Source organism: Corvus brachyrhynchos, unplaced genomic scaffold (genome assembly GCF_000691975.1).
Source record: "Corvus brachyrhynchos isolate BGI_N302 unplaced genomic scaffold, ASM69197v1 scaffold101, whole genome shotgun sequence".
NCBI classification, from domain to species: domain Eukaryota; kingdom Metazoa; phylum Chordata; class Aves; order Passeriformes; family Corvidae; genus Corvus; species Corvus brachyrhynchos.
The window spans coordinates 15,161,082-15,183,167 of NW_008237239.1; the positions used below are offsets into that span (position 1 = coordinate 15,161,082).

Sequence of the window (22,086 nt, forward strand, 5' to 3'; positions counted from 1 at the left end):
TGAAAGACATCCACTCCCGTTAACCATCAAACAACAACAAAAAAATCTAACTAGACCTCAGAAGATCTTGCAAAGGAAATAAAACTTTCTTTTCAGTTAAATGAAGGTATAGGTGTAAGAGAGATAAAACAGATTTTGTCCCTATTAAAATGTGGATGAGGACAACATTAACAACATTAAGCGTGGTCCCAAAAACTGAAGTACACAACAAGGTAAGATAAAGCTTGTGTGTAAATGAAGTAGAATTATTAGAAATTTATGTCTTGGAATCAGAGGCAGATTTAATATTTTCTAGCATGGGGATCACATACAAGCCAGCCTCTGTGCAGCACCTAGCTGCTTCTTTAGGTGCTCCAGAGTTTGAGGGGAGTTTTCACTACTGCACAACACCTCCACATGATCACGGAATGCCTATGGCAGAGCTCAGGTGGCAAAGGTTAACAGTGGATTAGAAAATTGATAATTATTTACAGTTTCTTGCATATTTATGAACTATAAATGAGGCCATAACGTTTTTTAATTCCATAAGGAGATCCAGTTTTGGGATGCACAAAATACAAAATACACAAACAGAAATGCAAGGAAGGGTGCCTTATTTTTATTTTGTTGGTATTTCCCTCATTATTTATGTTTTTGCATAATGGTGACATGCTGATCTCTATAGGAAAACAGTCTCAAGATGGGAGGCTTAAAATAATTGACTAACATTATAGAACCTTACTAATTAATTCAAAACTTAATTCTGCACACTTTTGAAATCTTGGTAGTTTAAGCTGCAGTGTGTTTAGTGGCACTGACAAAAATCCCAACCCATAAAAAAGCAAAAAATAAAATCTTATATTGCAGCATACATAACAATAAAAAGAGCAAAGATTTAGTATGTCAGTTTTTCTCTCCTAAAAATCTCTAATTACCTAAGGGTTCTGAGAAGCAAGTTAGCTTGTATCAATTAAATTTAAAAAAACAAACAAACCAACCAACCCAACCAAGGATAAGCATGTAAAAAGTACTAAGGTAAATGATATAAGCTATTTTTATAGGATCCTGTCTTTTGTAGTACCTGTGGATCAAAAAGAAAGTAAGGACGCCCACTCCTCAGCTGCAGTGCAATGTACTCCTCCTGATTGCCAGGTGATGCAGAGAAAAAAATCAAACCATCAGGCTCCTGGGTTCTAAATTTCACTTTAATACCTGGTTAGAAAAAAAGCAAGTAGATGGTTAAGGCCAAAAGTGGTTTTGTAGGTTCTAACAAAATTTACAAATGAAATATCCTTTTAAAAACAGCAGCACCATTGCAAAGCAAAATCACGGAAGTTCTGTTCACCTAAAAAAACCCTTGCTAGACATTGCAGGAGAAATTTTACTAATCCAGACTGAGGCAGCCCTTGAGAGAAATTGCTGTGAGCCCTTATTCATTTGTAAAAAAAGACATGCAATTGTGACTTAGGTTGTTCTAGTAACTTCTTTCTTAAAATATAATTCAGATAATAGCATACTATTCCAATAGTTGATGTTTTACTTGTGGATTTTCACTTGTCACTTAACATTTCCATAAGTAAAGTAGAAATGAGGTTTCAGCATGCAAGAATTTCTATGAAAAATAGTAGGGTTTTGGTTCCAAAAGACATATGCATGTGTTCATGTGTGTATCTGTATATATATTCTTTTACAAACATTGTATCTAAGTGCCCAAAGAACACCTGGAAAAGAAGTAGTTTTCCAACAAAAATTGGAAATATCCCAAGGAGTAATGGATGAACTAAGCTTAATTAAGAACTTTCCAAATCATCAATAGACATCCATTTGGTTTCTGATAAGATCCCTGAGTGTGTGGTAGGGCCATGTCCTTCCTGCACCAACTTTTTTTGCAAAAAGAAATGAAAAGGCAGTAATAGCAACATTCACCTATTCTCTACACTTCCATGAAATTTCTGTATAAGGTGCTTTTACAGAACACAGTAAGTTTTGGGTTTTTCCCAACTCTATCAAACTATCCAGTATTTTCACTATTTTATGTCAGGCAGAAAACAATAAATGACTAAAGTTTTTACTTTGAACAGCACCTACATTAAAAAAAAATCATAATTCTGCCACACATTCATATTAGATTATTCTTGTTAATTACCTATACCTGAAAGAAATATTCTTTGGCCTCTCTAACTAATCACATACACGGTTTCATGTAAATCACATGATGCAGTCACAGATACAAAACATTCTTGAGACAATGAAAATCAGTCCTGCTATTAAAACACCTGCAAAAAGCAGTTGCACACAAGTAACCCCCTGCATGTAAAAAAACTCAACCAACAGTGTTCATATTTAAGGAAAAGCATAGCTTTGCCTGGCTCAGAAATAATAAACACTTGCAATACTGTGAGGTTCTAGGTACTTCCAGCTGCAGTATCTGCTGGAGAGGCTGAGACTGATGGCCTCCAATCTCAGCAGTGAGGAGCACAGTTAATTTAACAAGCTGCCAGTATTTTTATGAAGCTGCCAAAAGACATTTCTAAAGACCAGAGGATGCCTCCTCACACCTAATTCAGAAGGACAAACACAAACAAAATAATTGAGTTTCTGCAAAACACCATTCTCATATAATATTGTATTAGAAAATATAAATGAAATGGTTCATAGCAGTAAAATTGCAATAATTATAGAAGTTTTCAATTGTTATGCAGAAGCCTTCTTTTTTGTTTGGATATTGAAGAGCTCTGCTTGTAGAGCAGTTACAGCTGTATAGAAATTATTGATGAGTCAGGAACTGTTATTTTTTTCTAAATCCATTTGTCACCTATTAAAGAACTGAGAAAAGGACTCTGTCCCTTTAAGTTCAAGGATCTTTGGAATTTCTCATGAGATAAGGAAGTTCATATGAGATACCTCTAAATAAATACTTTTATACCTCAATATTAATATTTTCTCGCATTTCTAGACGTAGAGAAAGCAAATATTAAGCAAACTTCTTCTCCATAGACAATATTTTCACTGTGTGACAAAAAACTTGTGAAATTAATATTTTTCACAAGAACATACTAATATTTTTCACAAAACCATAGTAATTAATGTTGGACCTCATGGTCAACACAAAGCATAACCAGAAGCCCATTCAGACTTGTAACTACTACATGCATGCCATTTTTCTGTCTTAGTGGCACTGAACACTGGAAATGGATTTAATTCACTTGGACAGAGAAATCTTTCCTTTGAACATCTGCGAAGTTTCACAGAACTTGAAAACCATATTGTATTACCAAAAAATTTTCCTTGTTTTTCACACCTAGGGGGAGGGTGAGACATTCTGCAAGTTGCTCAAAGACTCGTGTCTATTATTTCAGTATGCATATCTAAAATCTTCATTTCAATGTTAAATATAACATATAAATAGAAGCATAAATAGAAGTGGTGACATTACGATTACTTCTGTAATTTGTCATATACAGAAACTGCATCTCAGCCACACTACTCATGCTACTAAATCTTGGATGGAAACCATGACCATCTGTGGGGCATAGTAGGAAGGTACTTTTAATCAACTGAATCTTGAATTGCAACTCAAGAATTCACCCAACACGCGTGCTTGTGTGACACAAATGATTGTTCCATAAGAACTTGTTATCATTTCTGGGATAAAAACCAACAGGAAATTCTACTACAAATTAAACATTAATGTATGTCATTCCAATAAATTCTTTAATTCCATTTCAAATTATAGTTGCAATTGGAGAAGCTGTCAGAATTACTTTAATTATAAATAAAGAAATTTATTTAATTTCTGTAATTGAATTTCTTTAATTATAATGGCATTGTACAAAAAATAATACAAGCATTGTATATAGGGAACATAAAAGATGACAAGAAGAACACAGAGTAATAAAAAGGACAAGTAAAATAAATTAGTAATTATTAGCATTAGCATTTTCAAGTATCCCAAACTGTATTAGGGCAGACTAACCTTCTGTCAGGATCTACATAGTTTCAATCTATGCAGTAGAGGATTGGGACTGGATTTCTGTCCTAGTTTCAAAGATGGCACACCCAGGTTAGAATGGGAATGAGGCTGTGAAGGGTCACCAATGCAAGCATTTTCAAAGGCATTCAACTGAGATACAATACCAGCATGTTACCCTGCAAGGGAAACAGCTTCAAGAGTCCCTTTTAGGAACAGGCTGTCATTAAAAGCAAAATTATGTACTATTACTCTAATATTCGATGTGCTAGAGCACTGGTTTTTGTCCAATAAAGAAAATGCATATGGTGGGATTTTTCTACCCCCTCTTTGCCTCCCTCATGTAAGTTTAGCAAGGCTCAGAACTTCAGCGGCATTTCAGATTCAGACTGCCTGGATTCAGATTCTTCTAGCACATTTCAGTATGATTTACAAGACCTGCAAAAAAGTATTTAAGAGGCAGGAATGTGCTCTTGAGAGTCTGCATTTCTGGCAAGTTTACAGAGCACATGGGATTATTTTGAGTTTAGAAAAAGCAGTTGGCAGTCAGCAAAAAAAATTAATAAATTAGAACAGCTCCTAGATTAGCATAACATATACTAATAATTTATAACTATTACAGCAATAAAATTCATTCCTGACTAACGCAAAACACTTTTTTTCTTGCAAAATAGAAAGTTTAAAATAGATTTTGTTTGACCAAGAAACCATTCACCCAGAGTATAGACAGTAACAATTTGCTGTAATATATCTTTCCAAATTAACTGAACTGAGTTTAGTTTTTCTATTTAAAAAAAAAAAAAAAGAAGTTTTAAAAAAGTCAAAAACATTTCAAAATACAGAAACATTTAGAGTACTCAAAATTGTCTTTTGACTTTTTGAAATTTTGGGGAAGAGTAGAGGGGAGAATGTAGGCAGAGAGGCAAGACAATTGAAATCACCTTTTGCAATAACAGCTGAGAGATTTCAGCAAAGTGACCTACTTAAAAATTAAGTAGGTCATTAACCATTAAGTAAAAACACCTGTAAAGCACCTTTCTCTAAAACTAGCTGTTCAGATCCCAGTTGAAAATAGCTAAAAAGTCGAAGTTATTATACTCATTAAATACAATTAAATTATCTACAAGTCTCAAGAACCTTCACCAAAATATGAACAACATGAACAACTCTATCCAAAAGTGCTGAGAACTGTCAAATAAATGTATTTCCAATCTTGTCAGTGACCAGCAAGTCTAGTTTTAGCTTAATTTTCATAAAAACATAAATCCCAACCCGTATTCATAAGATTGATAATAACAATAAAAATACCTTAGCATATTATGGACAATTTCCTTGTACACTTAAAAAGAAAATAAATTGTAAACAGTGTGCATTACAATTGGAAAAATAAAAAAGAAGAAATCTGCCAAATATCTTAAAAATCACAAAAGATTTTTAGAAATGAATTTTGCATAATCTGTGAAGCACATCCATTTCCAGTGAATTTTTTCCCAGAATTGCACAATTGTAGAAACATAATTTGCATTTCCATTTTACTTACATTGTTATATGAAGTGGTTTAAATAATTATATAATTGCACATTCCAATGAACAGAAAATTGTTGGCAGAGAAAGACATCACTTTATGCTCGCTGAGAGCCTTATTTGTGCATAATACCAGCTAAAAATGAATAGAAATTGTATATAAAATTTTGACTACAGCATTAGGCTCTCCGCAGTCCCTTCAGGATGACAAACATTAAGTGTTTATTTAACGTTAAGACTGTGTACAAATGCTTTTGCCTAATCAAAATACGTTTTCCCACAGAAATTATAAACCAAAATTTGTTTTTAACTGGGGAGGGGATAAGATGGAGAGTAAAAATCTCAATTTCTATAAATCTCCATTGAATTAGCATTTTGTTGCTATTCTCTCTGTGAGAGCGATACCTCATCTCATCACAATAGCTAAAAGAGATTTATTTATTTTTTTTTACATAAGAAAATACACCTGTGGGAAAAAAATTAGAAGGAAGACTTCACAAAAATGGATCAGTTTTCAAAGCAGTCTCACTTAATGGATAGTGGAACTAGAGAAAAAGAAGCAACTCAGAGGACACTTCCCTGGACATACTTATGAAGATCCTCTGCTGAATACAAGGAGTTCTTCACATTTTGTGATGGCCTATAGCTTCCTGGATGTTATTAAGAGAAGAAAATGGAAAGTCTTCTTCCCATATCTGTCCAAGATCTGTTGTTGTCTTTCATACAGGATCAGGCTCCATCTTTCACTGTTACCTTAATGTGTTCGAAAACATTTTCAAAGCTCATCAACACAAACATTACACTGTTAGTAATTCCATTGATAAAGTAAATCCTTTTCATTTTTAAGTTGCTTTAGTTTTTCAGGAGAAATACAAAATAGATACTTAAAAGTCACATAAATGCGTACATATCCATATGTACACACGTGTAAATATTTGTATACACCCACACACAAAAAGTTCCCAAACTTTTTTCCAAACTGTAACTGGACCCCCTTTTCTTTTGTGATCCCAGTAAAACCAGGAGAAACTAGAAATCCGTCGTTTCTAAATTAGACTGTACAAAAGCCCCGTATTTTGAAAAGTCTAACTTTATTCAGGATGACACAACATGAAGAATTTTTTTATGTATTGTTAATACCTCAAACTGCCAAAAGGTAAATCAAACTAAAATGTTGAGCAAGCATAAACACACAGTAGGGTGAGCGAATGAAAGGGAAAAACATGCAACACTGGCGGTGTGGAAACCAACCATCAACCAAAACCCAAAATCCTCTTGATGAGATCTGAGTGTTCCCTTTACACTAAAATGACTAATTTGATACCTGTTTTTTCTTATTTTGCTTGCTACCCCATTATACCCACTACTGGCAAAACAAACAGGACATTTTAGCTTTAATCTTCTTACTACATAACCCAAATAACTTCAGTCATGTTTGCATTAATGCTGCATTAATCATGTTGTTGCGTATTAATGAGTTTTCAGGCTATGCTAATTACTGTCATAGATTCTGCAGCAGCCCATTAAATATACAAATTACAGAATTAAAGAGCCAGAGCTCTTCATGATTAATCTTTAAATGGAGAAAAACTAATGATGTCTGTACAAAGTTTCTCTCCACTTTTGGCTGACTGAGCCCGATGAACAATCAATTAGATTATTTGAAGAATAAGAATACTGTTCATACTAAAAGATTTCTTATGCTGTTATTCTATGCTGAAGACATGCATTTATAAGTTTCTATCAAATGCACTTCTGTAACATGTTCCAGGCTTTAAGGTCTCCCAAAGTGTTGCACAGGGGAAAAAAACTTATGAATACTCCAATTCATTATTGCATACTCATAGGAACCTGCTGGTTCCATATGAATACAGTAAATCAATCTTCTCCTTTTAGCAAGGACACAAGTCCTGCTACTCCCCAGTAGGAAAGATTTACGGCAAACCTTAGTGAAAAGAAAGACAAGATAAGTTTAAAGTCATTTGATAAGATGTGATGTATTAGTAGCACTTTATCCCCTCACTTACAGAGTGATGCTTTGTCAGGAATAGTGCAATACCTCGTGGTTAAATCAAGAGATTCAAAATTAGGAGCCCTTGGGTCTGTACTCAGACAATGACTGGGATATGTCACCTGAGAGCCATCACTTAAACCACCTGCCCAGCACATTCTTCCTTCCTGAAAAACAGTGGCCAATGTAACTTGTGTAAGGTTCTGTAATGTTTGAAAAATTCATTACTTCTTTTTCCTCCACAGCCTTAACACACACGTAAAACCAGCAAAAAGCCCACATGTATTCAGCAAAGTTACCTAGAGACTAGGCATTTACTGCCATTTGAGAAGCATTAATACTTCCAAAAGAGGGGATTAGTTTAGCCTCCTCCAAACACTGAATATTATGCAGAACATCGCAAGACTTCTCTAAAGAGCAAATTCTCAGTCTCTATTAATATTACTCTGCACATCAATAGGTGCAGTTCAGAATTAACTGGCCATCCCAGATCTGTCCTATCACTTCTTTATACCATGAAAAAAAAAATAAATCCTAATTTATACATTAAAGAATTTATATTTATACAAAGTAATTCTTTAAGTAAAAACAAACCTGCTCAGGGAAAGATTGATCATGGCATGAGAATACTCTCATACGAAGATAAAGCGAAGAAGACTGGTTTACTGCAATTAGTGCACAAGGAAGAGGATGTAATACTAACATTTGAGATTGCCTAGGAAAGACAGTTAAGGGGTAGAGAAGTTTTCCAACACACACTCAAAACATATACAAGAGCATTTAAGGGAAGTAAAAAGGAAGAAGGTCAAAGCAAAAACATGGCTTTTCACAGGCACTTTACAACTTTCTCAGTGAAAATAGAAACATAATTAGAACGATCTTCAAAATATTGGCACGTTATCTGAAAATTTGGCAAGACCCAAAAGCAACTGGTCAGTCTGCCTACCTAGATTTATCTAAACAAATAAATGAAGGCCTCAAAAAAACATATGAGAGATCAGGGTGAAACCAGATACAAAGATGCAGGCGATGCTATTATCTGTGAGCATCCTCTATCATTAGAGTCAACAGCCAGCTCTTTACACAGACTTTTAAGCAATACTATCATTAAAGAAATTAGTGACCTGCCTCAAATTCATTTATTAAGCAAATCTATGAACAGAATTCATAACTGCCTTCCACCTCTGTACATTGGGAAAGTATGAGATGAACATGCAATCCAAGCAGCATCACTTTCTCAAAGCTTAGCTACCAGAGTAGAAATAAAACTGTAATTTTGAAACTCAGAGAATCATATGCTGCATGGTGTGAGGATCAGCTGCAAGTTAGTTTATGTGTTGCTCAATATTGAGGTGAAATACAAACAAAGAGAAGAATTCAGCCCAATATTCAACCAATACTTTCTTTGATGTTGGTGTCCAGCAAGCAAAATCTGAGAAAATTTTACTCAAATATGACCTCTCTCAAACATTTTTCATTTTTTATTTATTAATTTTTTCATAGCCTAGAAAAGTTCAAAATACTCTGATTTTGGTAGAAAAGGAAGAAAATAGTTTCTAGGGCTAAGAATCCTTTATGAGCAATTTCATTAATTCAAAGGTTGATATTCAAGGAATGGAAACAGAGGCAAGCATTTGTCTTCATTTCAGCATAAATTCTTTAGAGAAAGAACTGTATTCTGTTACCCGTATGTGAATCAGCGCATAAAAAAGGGTCATCTTATGCAACAAGGGTAATGTGGGAGAGGCTTCTAGGTGTTAATGCAATGCAAATCATAATTACTAGAAATATGATGACAAGAAGAATCACTTCAAAGATTTACAACAGTGCAATCTATAAAAGGTCAACATCACAGTGAAATCAGAAATGAGCTGGAGGTCAGTAGTTGTAAATAGCACTTCAATTATAAGCCTTTAGTTAGTATTTCCAGCAGTGGTACAAATTTAACACTGCACAGATAGTAATTTAACTGATCAAGGGAAAAGAGTTAGACTACAACTGAGTAAAATGCAAATACATCAAAATTAAAGTCAGTGTAATGATCTGAAACACAGCAAATTCAGACAACCGTGCACTAGGCAAGGCAGAATCCCATCACACAGCATCTCAGAGGCTGAAAGCAGAGTAAGGTGGAAATCCTGCAGCAAGTGAGGAGGATAATTGATTAGACAGTGTACATAAGGAACAGAAGAATAACTAAAATAAGCTGGTGAGTGTCTGGAGGAACACTACAGGACAAAAATGGAAATGTAACAAGGAGGAAAAAAAGTCCCAAAAAAACTTGCAGACAGAAATACAACACCACAGAGCAAACACTCAGCAAAAAAGTATAGATTAAAGTAACAAACTCAGCAACAAATGCTGCTTGTGGTAGAACTGAAAATAAAAAAGCTAACAACATATTCAAGTTAATGCAGTGATTTAAGGTAGAGCAGTAAACTGCAACAAAAGTGCCAAATTAAGAACTGAAAGGAATATATAGTATTTTCATCTAGTAGTATTTACAGCAGTATTTCCCTTGAGTATTCTTCACATAATATCCTTTTCCAGAGGAAGCCTAAAAGAGTTTTATTTGTAGGGACTAAGCTCAGAAAAGGATTTCAATGGAATGATCAGGTGCAAGCTTTATGTATGGATATATAGGTAACTGTGAGGGTTCTCTCATTGCCTTCTAAGATATTTACCACCTAATGGAACTACACCCTGAAAGTGCAGCAGGTCCTACTTTGAAAGCATTAATATTATTCCATTACATTTTGTTCTGTGCCTCTGTACCGAGGAACTGCACACTCTGTGAATTAAGTGCTTTATGGGGTTTGGCACAAAATGTTCACTGAAAACATATCCAAACACTTTGTAGCAATTACGCAGAATATTTTACTTAAAATATGATCCAGAGCTACCAAAACACTGTCTGCAATACCTCAGTTTCAGTGAAAGCACAGCCCTTACAGATCAGGACAGAACAGAAATGGAAAAGTTCAGCCCAACCTCTCTGGTGCTGGACATGTAGATGATGGCATTTTTCACTTTGAGATTCAGATACTAAGTGAAATCAGTCTATTCAAAACGTAGTCCTGGAACATAAGAACAAAGTACATCTGTTCCTTTTTAGTGTAAACTGCTTTTCATTCTAGTGTTAGGGCCTTGCTTAGATTACTAGTTTCTATCAGTAGTTAATTATGTCCTTAATATGAATTTCAGAATAGACCAGAGCCTGTATCTGCTTAGCTCAATCAGGAAAAAGACCTAGTGAATTCAGTGAGTAACCTACCTGAGGCAGAGTTTATTTTACATTTGCTTTGAATTGTTTGAATTCATGAGAGGAATGCAAAATAAATTCTAAAGCAGAAGACTGCTAAAAAGGTAGTCTACACAAAAAATAAGGGATGCACGTTGGAAAGTTGTTAACAAATTTAAGTCTCAAACACAGGAAATTCTGCTGAAGAAGGATAATATGCAGGATTTGGAAGGGAACCTGCAGCTGGAGAAAGTGAAAAAACTAAAGGCCAAAGGTATGCAATTTACCTTTCCTTTCACAGAATATTTCTTGTGGATCATTTAAGTCAGTGCCACTTCATGAAGTGCCAATTCATAGTTGATTTTGCACTATTTGCAGTTGTACTTTTAACTGGTTTTAGGTTATTACTTTTATTTTTGCCTTGATTGCTTTGTGCCATTGCCTGGTGCGATTTAGAATTTGTACTAACACAGTTCTGCTCACCTCCAGTCCACTTCCACCCTCACCTTGGTCCAAATATTTGTGCTATATTTTGCCCCTCTGCTCCACCCATCTTCTCTGCTCTTTGCCCTTATCTACCCTTCTTTCTGCCCATTTCTGCCCTTCTGCTACATTCTCTGTCCTTCTCTTTTGCCCTATTCCTTTCTCCTTCTTCCCCGTTCATCTCCACCCATCTTTTCCACTGTTCTGTTCGCCCAGCTCCATCTGCCTTTCTTAGACCTTCTCCAATCTTCCTTGACCTCCTCCATTAGTTGTACTCCTGAAAGACAGCCTTGGCCCTGCTGTCTTTAAACGACCATGTCAAGGCAGGAAAGTCAACAGGATAAAGCCAACTTTAAAGTTAACTACTATGCACTATCTAGAATATCTAGATATATAAACAGAGGCAAGTGCTGCATGAGAAGCTAAGAAACCTAGCAAGTTTCTGTCAGAAATTACTTTAGCGTATCTCTGATCTCTGCTTACTCTTCCTAATGTTTCCCAGTGCACAGAAGGAAGATGTTGTCATTGATACAGCACTCACAATCCCTGGATGAGTTTGAAAATAGAACTGGGGAGGGAGGGAAGAACCACCTGTAAGTAGTTCTTCAGCAGCAGCTGCTGTTATAATTTCCTTTTCCTTTGTTGGAAGGCCATGGCCCAATACACAGCCCAGCAACTGAACAGGGAATTTTATGTTATTTATCATATGTTAAGGTCATTTTCACCAAATTCACCAACATTCTCTGCTCTGCCAAGCTTCTATACAGAGTGTGCCATAGAAAACATGACCCAGTGCAGTAAACCAGCTGTGGAGGCTGTGTCATCAATTTGTAGTCTGGCGTATTCCCAAGAACCAAACCCCTGCACTCACAGTAAGCATTAAACACGTACAGAAGCATAAAACAAAACTAGCATGGCAATGAAATCACATTTATCTATACCTGAATAGTCACACGGTATGAAATACTTTCAGAGTGGTAAATACAACTCAAACATTCCCTCTGCTCTGGTTTTTAAGAAAGCACTCTGGCAGTATGCAGTGAACACCGAGAAGCTCCTGTACTATATCCAGCAATCCAGCTAATGTGGTCAATACACCTTTCAGGGGACAGATATAACCAGGTACTCTGTCCTGTGTGCAGTCACCTACCTGGAAAACCAGGGTGGTACACAATAATGCTGGCAGTAATGGAACACAGAGATAACACCTTCCTCCTACACAGGTAGTGGAGATGCTCCGCAGAGGAGGATGTGAGCTGAGATTTTCACCACATGTCCAGATGCAAATAAAAGCCAACTGGTGCACACAACAGCACCAGCAGCGATATATGTTTGTGTTTCAGTGCTTTTCCATGTATGGTAAGGAGGTCATGATTTTCTCATGCCTCTAACCAATACTCAAAGGAAATTAAGTTTATCTCTAAATTCCGAATTAGAGAACACACTGTAAGGCAGACTATTGTCAACTTTTTTTCCTAATACAAAACAGACATGTAAAGATTTAACATTCAACTAATATTATTTATCTAAATAAAAAGAGATAAGGCCAATACTGAAAATACTTTCTTTTAATTTCTTCACATAGCATGATGTCATTTAACCTCCATATATTATGATATTTTCAGGCAGGTATTGATTGAGCCTATGTCATCTTTCCAGAATTTTAATTCCTTATGGGATTCTTGAATTAAAGATCTCTTTGCTGTAGACTGCCTTTGTGTTGATTTTTACATTATTGCTGAAAACTTTAGTGATTACAGAATATATGACTAACTCAGAATTATGGCAATAAGGAAATTTCTCCTCTTCTGCAAAACTCACTGATCATTTTTTCTTTCTTCTTTCTCTCAATATATAAGACTTACTGCAGCAGAAAAAAACATTATTGATTACAATACTGCAATATCAAATACAGTACTGTATTTGTACAGTATAATACATTAATGTAAATCAAAAAGTGGGTGATTGGACATACAACATTACTAAGAAGTATGAGACTTTATATTCTTTTGTTTCCAGTGTAATCTTTTTTGTATCTTTACCACTTGCAATGCCTCATAGAAAGACACACATATTAAAAAAGAAAAGCAACAATCTTTTCTCATGTGCTGTAAAAAGTCACCTTTTTCCCTGTCCCTTGTGTTGCCTGAGGATTCAGATGACACCAGCTTGATTAACTCACTTATTATTTTAAAGTTTTGCTTATGATGCTAGAGCAGTGTAAGGGAAATGGGGAAAAACTACCTCATCCTTAACGATGTAAAGACCCCTATTACAGATGCTCTTTAAAGCACTAAATAAAAAGAATAATTGAAATGAAACTGCCTCTAAAAGGCTGAATTCTGTAACTGTGGTAGCAAGGAGTGCCTAGCACAGAATGGCATAGCCATAGAGGAGGCAAAGGCTCCTGAACAGCCTGGGGACCACCAGGTAATCCACATCCCAAACTGCTGGAAAAAGGCTGCATTGGACTGGCAAGGCTGCAGCCTTACAGCCAGTTCAGCCCTGTCCCGTAGTAGGAGCTCTGGGGAGAGACTGCTTGGGAGTTATTCACGCATTTCCTCCCAAAACATGCAGAAGTAATCCCGAGGCTCTTAGGTGTAGAAAGATTTCAGGAGAACTGGGTACTTCCATCTTAAAGCAGCCTTGAGCCCTGGCCATTTCAGGCTGGCTGCAGCTGGTGGTCACTTTGCAATTCTGCAGGAGTACTGTGCTGCCCTGATTTCCACCTCTGACATTTCCCTGGCCCCTTCCTGCCTATGTGAAAGGCAGAAGGTCTGGCACAAAACCAATTATGCAGTCTTTGCTTCACCCAGGATTCCCATTCAGCTCGTTTTTCCCCCTTAGCGCATGCAGTTCAGTAGCATAACCAAGTTTAGAAAGAAAAACCCTAATTTTTTGAAAATTAATGAAGCTAACGTGACAATTTAACATGAGTTTGGAATAAGCAGCTTGAATTGGCATATTTCAATCACTAAACTGGAACAATTTGGGAGAGAAAAAATACAAAACAGATTAAAGAAATATTAAAGAATACTAAAGAAAGAAAATAAATGGGATAAAAACCTAATTTTGAAAGCTGGAGTGCAGAGGCAGTGCTTTTATAGAAAACTTCATCTTTTAAAAAGAATGAACAAAACCTTTGAAAAATAATAATTAAATGTACAAGTCTTTTGTAAAGGAACTCAGTCAGAATAGGGCCAAAACTTCCATGGAAAGGATTACTTTCATTCCAAGATAAAACACTCTCTTCCTTCTACAAGTCTTCTCAGTGGTAGACATCCTCAAAAACACTTATTGCCCACACCCTCCTCGAATGTTCCCAACAAGGTTTCACCCTGGTTCTACAATTCACTTCATAATTTGTTTCTGGCTCAAAAAGATATCACCTGGGATGGTTGCACCTCTCAGTCTAGCCTTCGTTTTGTTCATCCAAGTATGAGGGCTGATGGGAACAAAGACTGTAATTCGTGTAAATAGATTCCCCCTCCTCCCTCCCTGTCTCTGCAGCAAGTCACTGAACAACTTGAAAATGCATAAAATAAAATTCCCCAAGGGCTAAAACTCCACTACACCAAAATTCCCATTATTTACTACAGAAGGGATGCATTCTGTTCGTGGTAACCCTTCTACTGGTGAAGTTTTATTTTTAGTAAATCAAGAAACTTTTAAAGTAAACCAGAATAAAAGAGCACTATTAATAACCAAGCCTGGGGAAAAAAAAAAAAAAGAAAAAAAAAATTCTATATAAAAATGTGATACTAGTGATACTATTTATTATTGAACTATTTATTTTCTTTACTCGGGAGAAAATGTGAGGACACATTCCACTCCAAGTACCAGGTTTTATAACTCTAGCCACCCTAGAATAACACTGATTCAAATTTAGGCATATAAGCATGATCAGAACAAAGAATTTTAAGCAGATAGGCTTAGATACTAAGTATAAGGCAAAACCAGATTATTTCTTCTGTTTGGTTTTTTTTTTCTCCCCTCCCTGAGGTAGACAGAATGCTCTTTTCTGAACTCTGCAAGAATACCATTCTGCATAGCAGCAGTGTGTGTCATCAGTATAAATAACAATGACTCTCTGAATTAAAGAATAGAACAGCAAGATATTTTTATATTTTAATAACACAAAATATTACATATCTTGTAGTTCGCCACCTTGCTCAGTATTGGAAAATACTTTGTGCTACAACTACTTTCGTGACCAGATTGCATAGATTCTATAGAACAGCAGAGGAAAACACGTAAAAAAATATCTAAAAAGTAGTAGGCATGGACCTCCAAAAGCCTAGTTTCCCCCCAATTAAAGTCTGTTTTTCTAATAAATAAAAAAACCCAAAGCACTCTATAAGAATATGGCCAACGAAAGAAAAATCTCTTTTGCAATAACTATAATAAGTACATTATGAGTTGCAGAAAGCACTGGAAGAATCTTGAATCATATAATGGCTTGGGCTGGAAGAGACCTTTTAAGGTCACCTTGTCAAACCCCGCCTGCAATGAGCAGGGACATCTTCAACGAGATCAGGTTCCTCAAAGCCATGTCCAAACTGACCCTCAATGTTTCCAGGGACGGGGCATCCACAGCTTCTGTGCTGGCGTTTCACCACCCTCACTGTAAACAATTTCCTTGCAACTAGTCTAAATCTACCCTCTTTTAGTTAAAAAACATTACCCTTTGTCCTATACAGACCACTAAGGAAAAGTGGAGCTTCACAGCAGAAATCTGGAGTCACATTTTTCAGGCAATAACCTTGTTTTATAATCTAAATCGTAATCACAGAGAGCAAATAATCACTTATGAGCAAGATGAAGATAGGACTCTAACAGCAGCACGTGTAACAGGTTAGTTTAATAAATAGGATGGTGCAAAACCATAGAGTACTATATAAGTAATGATCAATGTTTAAAATCAATGCTCTTGCAAATTGAAGCCAACGCAAAGGGGCTAACACCAGGGTAAGGTGATCTGGTTGACGTATTTTGGATCTGCTGAAATAAATCCATTTATAGGAGCATTTGCAGGATGACTAAGTTAAAAGAGCACTGCAACAGTCAGGCCTGGCTAAGGGAACGCCTCCTCCCACTGTCAATATTTCAAACTGATAAAGAGCTGACCAAGTGCAATCAGCGCTGTGATGAATAAAAGAAAGCTTGGGACCATTAACATTAATGGGACTTGCGTGACTAAATGCTCATATATTGTTCTGAAAATTTACCCGATGGACCAAGAGACTTTTTCTTTGCTTATGCTTCCCCTTTTTCCTGCAGACTGTATATGATCAGTTAAAAATATATTGCAACGTAGTACAACCACCGAAAATAACTTCATATTATTAATATCCCACTAGTCAAACACAAATACAAAAAAAAAAAATAACTACAGACCTTACTGTGGCTACCTGGAAAACTTGAGAAAATAAAAATTCCAGCTTTATACACACAGATAGAATTGGCTGATCTAATATCTTCGGGCAGAGTGCCTTATCCTTGGGGCAATGACAAAGACTCTGGCATCTGCCATCTACAATGCATATTAGGGAATGGTGAACGGTCTGTCACTCTATGAAAGCTGGTTGAACTTTTTTGGGAAGACAGAAATTCAGACTAGCAAGTGTAGTGCTAAGATTATACAGATCTAGGATATGACCTGTTTCAATATTTTTAATTTGAAATATGGCAATCTGGTTTTTTTAATCATTGATATTAAATACCTATCATATAACTAGTGCTGTACCAAAAGCAGGTGACATCTTTTATCTCAACTCCCTCCTGAAATCTGAAAAACACCATGCAGTAAAATGGGGGGCCAAAGGAGCACATACGACGTTAGGGTTGTTTAGAAGAACATGTTGTTTCATATTGGTATATATTCATAGTATAAGTGGGCAAAACAAAATAGCATTTTGATCATTTATAGCTATTTAATACAAAAAGTTTAAAAAATAATCTGATACGAGATTTACAGCTGTGTGAAACACCAAGTGTGAAGCCATTGCTATACAAGAAATATTTAAAGCTTTCATATTGTCTTTTAGCTTTGGCACAGTACTCCCAAAGAAGGTGGAACAGCATAGAGAGATGATGTCGAACAGGACAAAAAATTCTCCTGATGGGGAAAGAGACCTCTGTCTGGCAGGTTCTTCAGGGGAAAAAAAAAAAAGAACCTTCATAGCAGCACAAAAGACAAGTAAATGTCCTTTTTGACTTGAAGGTTTATCACAGTTCCAAGGAATTTAACTTTTTTTTTCCCCACAGAGGAGAAAAAATCCCCATAATTTTACCCAACATAAAATTAGCTGTCCCAGCATTGACTCATTTTTATTTTTAGTCCTTAGCCATGTTGGCAGACAGGGATTATATTTATTTTGGTATCTACATTATTTTAAAATCAAATGCTTTATTGGAATATGCTGCTACAAGCATTTAGAGATAAAAGATTACACTTGCAAAAGGTGTCACTCCACTGTGAACACCTGCAGTCCTAAAATGAGATCATGATAAAGACTCAAGGTAAAATTTTCAAGCCTGCTGATCAGTCCCAACCTTTACTCACCATCTCATTTAGCCTTTGACCAACAGACTGAAAAGAACAGTTTATGTGACTGAACAACAATGCTGGGAGGAAGCCAACTGTAGTCCTGCCTGCTTGCACCATTAAAACTATTAGTAACATGGAACTACATGAAACTACAGAATGCTGACAGAAGAATTTTGAAATTACAACCAAAGAATGGTTCCCAAAACCAAAACAGGGCAAATAGGAAAGAATTAAGTGCTTTTTCAGTATGCAAGCTAAGAAAAAAAATATTTCAAACTAACAATTTTACAGGATTTACAGATAATGAAATCCCAAAATGTGGTGACTGGGGAGCACATTGCTGTGCTTAATTATCAGTTCTACTGTATCATCAACTTCTTCATGAGCACAGCTCAAAACACCAAGCTGCAGCCACTTCAGCACAGGCTGGCAGGGACAGCAGCAGACAACAACCTGCCTCCTCCCACCTGTGACCAGCAAGGAGACAATGCTTCTGCTGCTCAGGAATGCACCTGGGCACAACAACGCCCACCTTCACGATCTGAGGCAACAACAACTTGCAATATTTTAGCTTACATACAAAATCCAAAAAAATGGGGCAAAAAAAAGAAAAGAATGGAGAATGCAGCAGTTTTATTTACACTCTCTGCCACAAGCACATCATCCCATTTGCTCTGCTCACTACACGGACTCTCCATAGAATATTAGGTCAAATGTAAGGTCCCAATATTAATCTTCATGGCCATCCATGGAAGTGGTTCAAGATATCTCAAGAGTGCCCTTTTCATTATGTTGGTGACCTCTCTGAACAACTGCTGTTAGTTTCAAGGCTCACCAGAGCAAGACTGAACTGCCTCTGCAAGAAGGATAGAGGGCCTGGAACTCATTAGAGGAGCAGATCAAAAATTATCACAAATTTCACATATTTCTGAAGACAGTTTGAACCCAGACCTAGTCAGGCTTTCCCAAGTCACACATTAAAACAGAAGAGAAGAGACAAAAGAAAGTAAACCTATCTACAGAAGAATGTTAGGCAAGAGGTATAAAAGAAGTGGGCACATGAGGACTGAGGAAAAAAAAGTGAGAACAAGTTAGCTGAGTATGTTTTGGAAGATACTCAGGTACCACTTTCAAACTGTAATTAAGCTCCAATATCTCAATTATTTTTTACCTTACACATTGGCATGAATATTGGTTAAAAATTCACTAAATGTGCACATTGGTTTAAAAAAAAATAAAATTCAGATTGTTTTCCATCCACAAATGGAAGAACAGAAGTTTGTAACTCAATTCACAGTATAAGGCAGAACTAAATTAACAACCAATGAACGAAACCTTCCTCCCAGAAATGTTCAATAGGGGTAAATTTTAAAAAAATTTAAATGCCAGACTTTTCTAAGTAAAACTATTCCAAAAGGACCATCTACTTGATATTAAAAAAAGATAAAATCAGATTGCTGACCTAAACTTAGTTACAACTCAAAAAAATTGCATGGGTTGCATAAAATAAGCTATTTCCAATTTCTAAGGAAGATTTTTGAAGTCAAATCTTTTGGATTTCCCAATTTTTTTAGAACTTCAGTCGCAGTATCTTAATACTATTCTACATTCTGCTTATTTTAAAACCAAGTAGTAATATCCAATATAGTTAGGGCCAGTCTAGATAGCAATAGTTAGTGATCACCAGATCAAAGGCCTTACTTAAATCAATAAAGATAGCTCCTGTACATTGATTACCATCCAACACTATAAAAATGTAATTGCTTACCTTGAGAGGAGCAGTGCAAATGAAATGAAAAGGTCATAATAGGTCAATAATTATTTAAATTAAACTTACATCTTCCTTCGTCCGATGGACCAACTCTAGCACGCACTGAAATGGCGGTGATTTACCAGTTTAAATAGACATATTAACATGTCAGCAAAGGGCTTAGCAGTAATTGGGTCAGCAATTTTAAGCAGTCAAGGTTCCAGGTTGTCAGCTTCTCCATTTATGCTCCCAATTAATTTAAGGTATTATAGATCTTAAGTCAGTAAGCACAGATCTAACTACTTTAGATCAAATCTCATTTTGGGTATATACAGAGATAGAGTATAGCTACTTTTTGAGATCTTTCTACAACAAATACAGTACATAATTCTCTAGAATAGCTTTTAATTAAAAAGAAAAGAAAGCCATGCAACAATTTGCTATCAAGATCATGAATTCTCCAGTAATTTAGTATATGACATTTCTGTCGCTATACTAACTGGTCCTTACACCAGAACAGTCCTACTTGGCAGGTTTGTTCATTCGAATGGTTATGCTAACAGTTGCTTTCTGGAGTCTCAGTTATTATACTGCACAATAACTTCGCAGTTACTCTGTCAATATAATTGTCAGTGGACAATTCTGGGTTTTTTAAGTTGTTTCTAAAAGTAAGAAAAAGAAATCTTTTCTAATCATATTTTCTTCATGCCAAATACCTTTTCACAATTACTTTGAAGAATTAATTTACATCACTTTCATAACCTTAAAAAACAAAAGTTTTTAAGATTTTTGATTCCTTCTTTCTATGGATCAGGCATATGAATTTTTTAGAGAATGGTCAATCCAAAGTAAAAGAAATAGAAGTCTAAATTTATCAATGTCAGGAAACAGCTTTTTGCAGGATGGTTATCTAGAGGATGGTGATTAAATTCCCAAACAAAAATTACATTTGCGGGGAGACTTTGCATCTTAGAAATTTAGGGGCTAAGGCTCTTCCATAAAATTCATCCTGGACACCAAATCCTGATGGTTCACTAAACAGCAGAAAGGAAGGCAAAGAGTCTTTGTCTTGTCTTCTTAATTTTCTGCCACTTCGTGACAGGCAATATAAAAAAAAAAGGAACACAACACTTTGAAGAACACAGAAGGAAGACAATCAAGGATATTACAATGGTAAAACCAGGAGGGAAAAACAGAGTGGAAGAGGGAGAAGCAAGAAATAAATCATGGTTAGTGCAAAAACTGTGGGAAAATAATCAAAAAGTTAAAAAAAAATCAAAAGAAGGGAGGGAAGGTAAAAAAGAAGCAGAGGAGAGCCTATAGCCACTAATAGGAACTCTCCTTATAAATCCAATTGAAATACATGTTGTTGTAGACACAATACACTGGAAAATAATTCACTCTATCCTTCACATACAGATGTGCATCTAGTCCAGTCAATGTCCCTAATAGTCGAGATCAGAGATTTTATTAATATTAAAGATTTCTGCCCATTGACATCTGTATTTATCAGCAATGTTCCAAATGATGGATATGTCTGGGACTCTTCTATCATGCTGGAATTCTTTTAATCACTGTTCAGAATAACTATTTAGGGCACATTACATAGATAAAAGTAAACACTCAAAAATTAGGAAATGCAAAATCAAAACTGTCTGCAAAAAATTAATGCATACCCAAATAGAGGATGAATAACGATATAGTCTACAATTTCCCATATACAAACACACATTTCCCATAAGATATCTGCCTCAAGGATTTTATGATGTTCAGCAACTAAAACAGAATTCATGTAGCAAATAAGGATTTTGTGCACAGAAGCCTGTCTTTTTTGATGTAGTGCTCTGTGGATGTTTAATGAAAGAGGGAGTATGAAAAGTGAACGGACAGTTTCACAGCTACCGCGGTTCAATGTCACTCTGGAGAAATCTGTCCCCACCTCTGCCACAAAGTTCTTATGCAATGTGAGCTAAACCATTTAAGTCAAACTTTTCAGAGTTATTCACTTGTTATGCACTCTTCATTTTCTTGAGTGCTCACATTTAAACACCCCATGGAGATCTGTGGAAGTATTAAGTGCTCCTAATTGAAAAGGTGTTGGGCAGAAACATTACTTTAAACACAGGAACTGCTGTGAAAACTCAGAGCCTACCTATGTAAAACTCAAAATTACCATTAATTCATCTTTTTTTTTTTTTTTTTTTTACACAAAATCCCTATTCATAAAACTGGTAATGTAAGTGTTTTAAAAACGTACATCAATGATTACAAAGTACTCTGGTACTCCAGTGAAAATAGCACAGGAAAAAAAATTAAATCTGCATCCACTTAAGAATAGACATGTACAGTACGACAGACAGAAAGCCATATTAAAAACAGAAAGAGAAAGGATTACCAAGAGGCAACAGCTGGTCCATATCATACACAGAACCTATGGAAAGACAGTTTTTAATCAACTGGTTATATGCCATCATAACATATAAATATAACACAGCTGAATGAAGTTCATGCTACCTACTTTAACTCCATTTCTTAAGCTCTAGGTGCTTAATTTTGCAAACTTAATTTTTCCCATATG

The 22,086-nt window shown here is 35.8% G+C and overlaps 1 protein-coding gene across 1 annotated transcript in view; it reads right to left on the reverse strand.

Annotated features, from left to right (window-relative positions):
* USH2A (usherin) overlaps positions 1 to 22,086 on the reverse strand; it is a 388,071-nt gene that overhangs the window by 256,610 nt on the left and 109,375 nt on the right. The window contains exon 21 of the mRNA XM_017730037.1: positions 1,061 to 1,191. Coding sequence (XP_017585526.1) covers positions 1,061 to 1,191 — 131 coding nt within the window. The remainder of the gene's footprint in view (positions 1 to 1,060; positions 1,192 to 22,086) is intronic.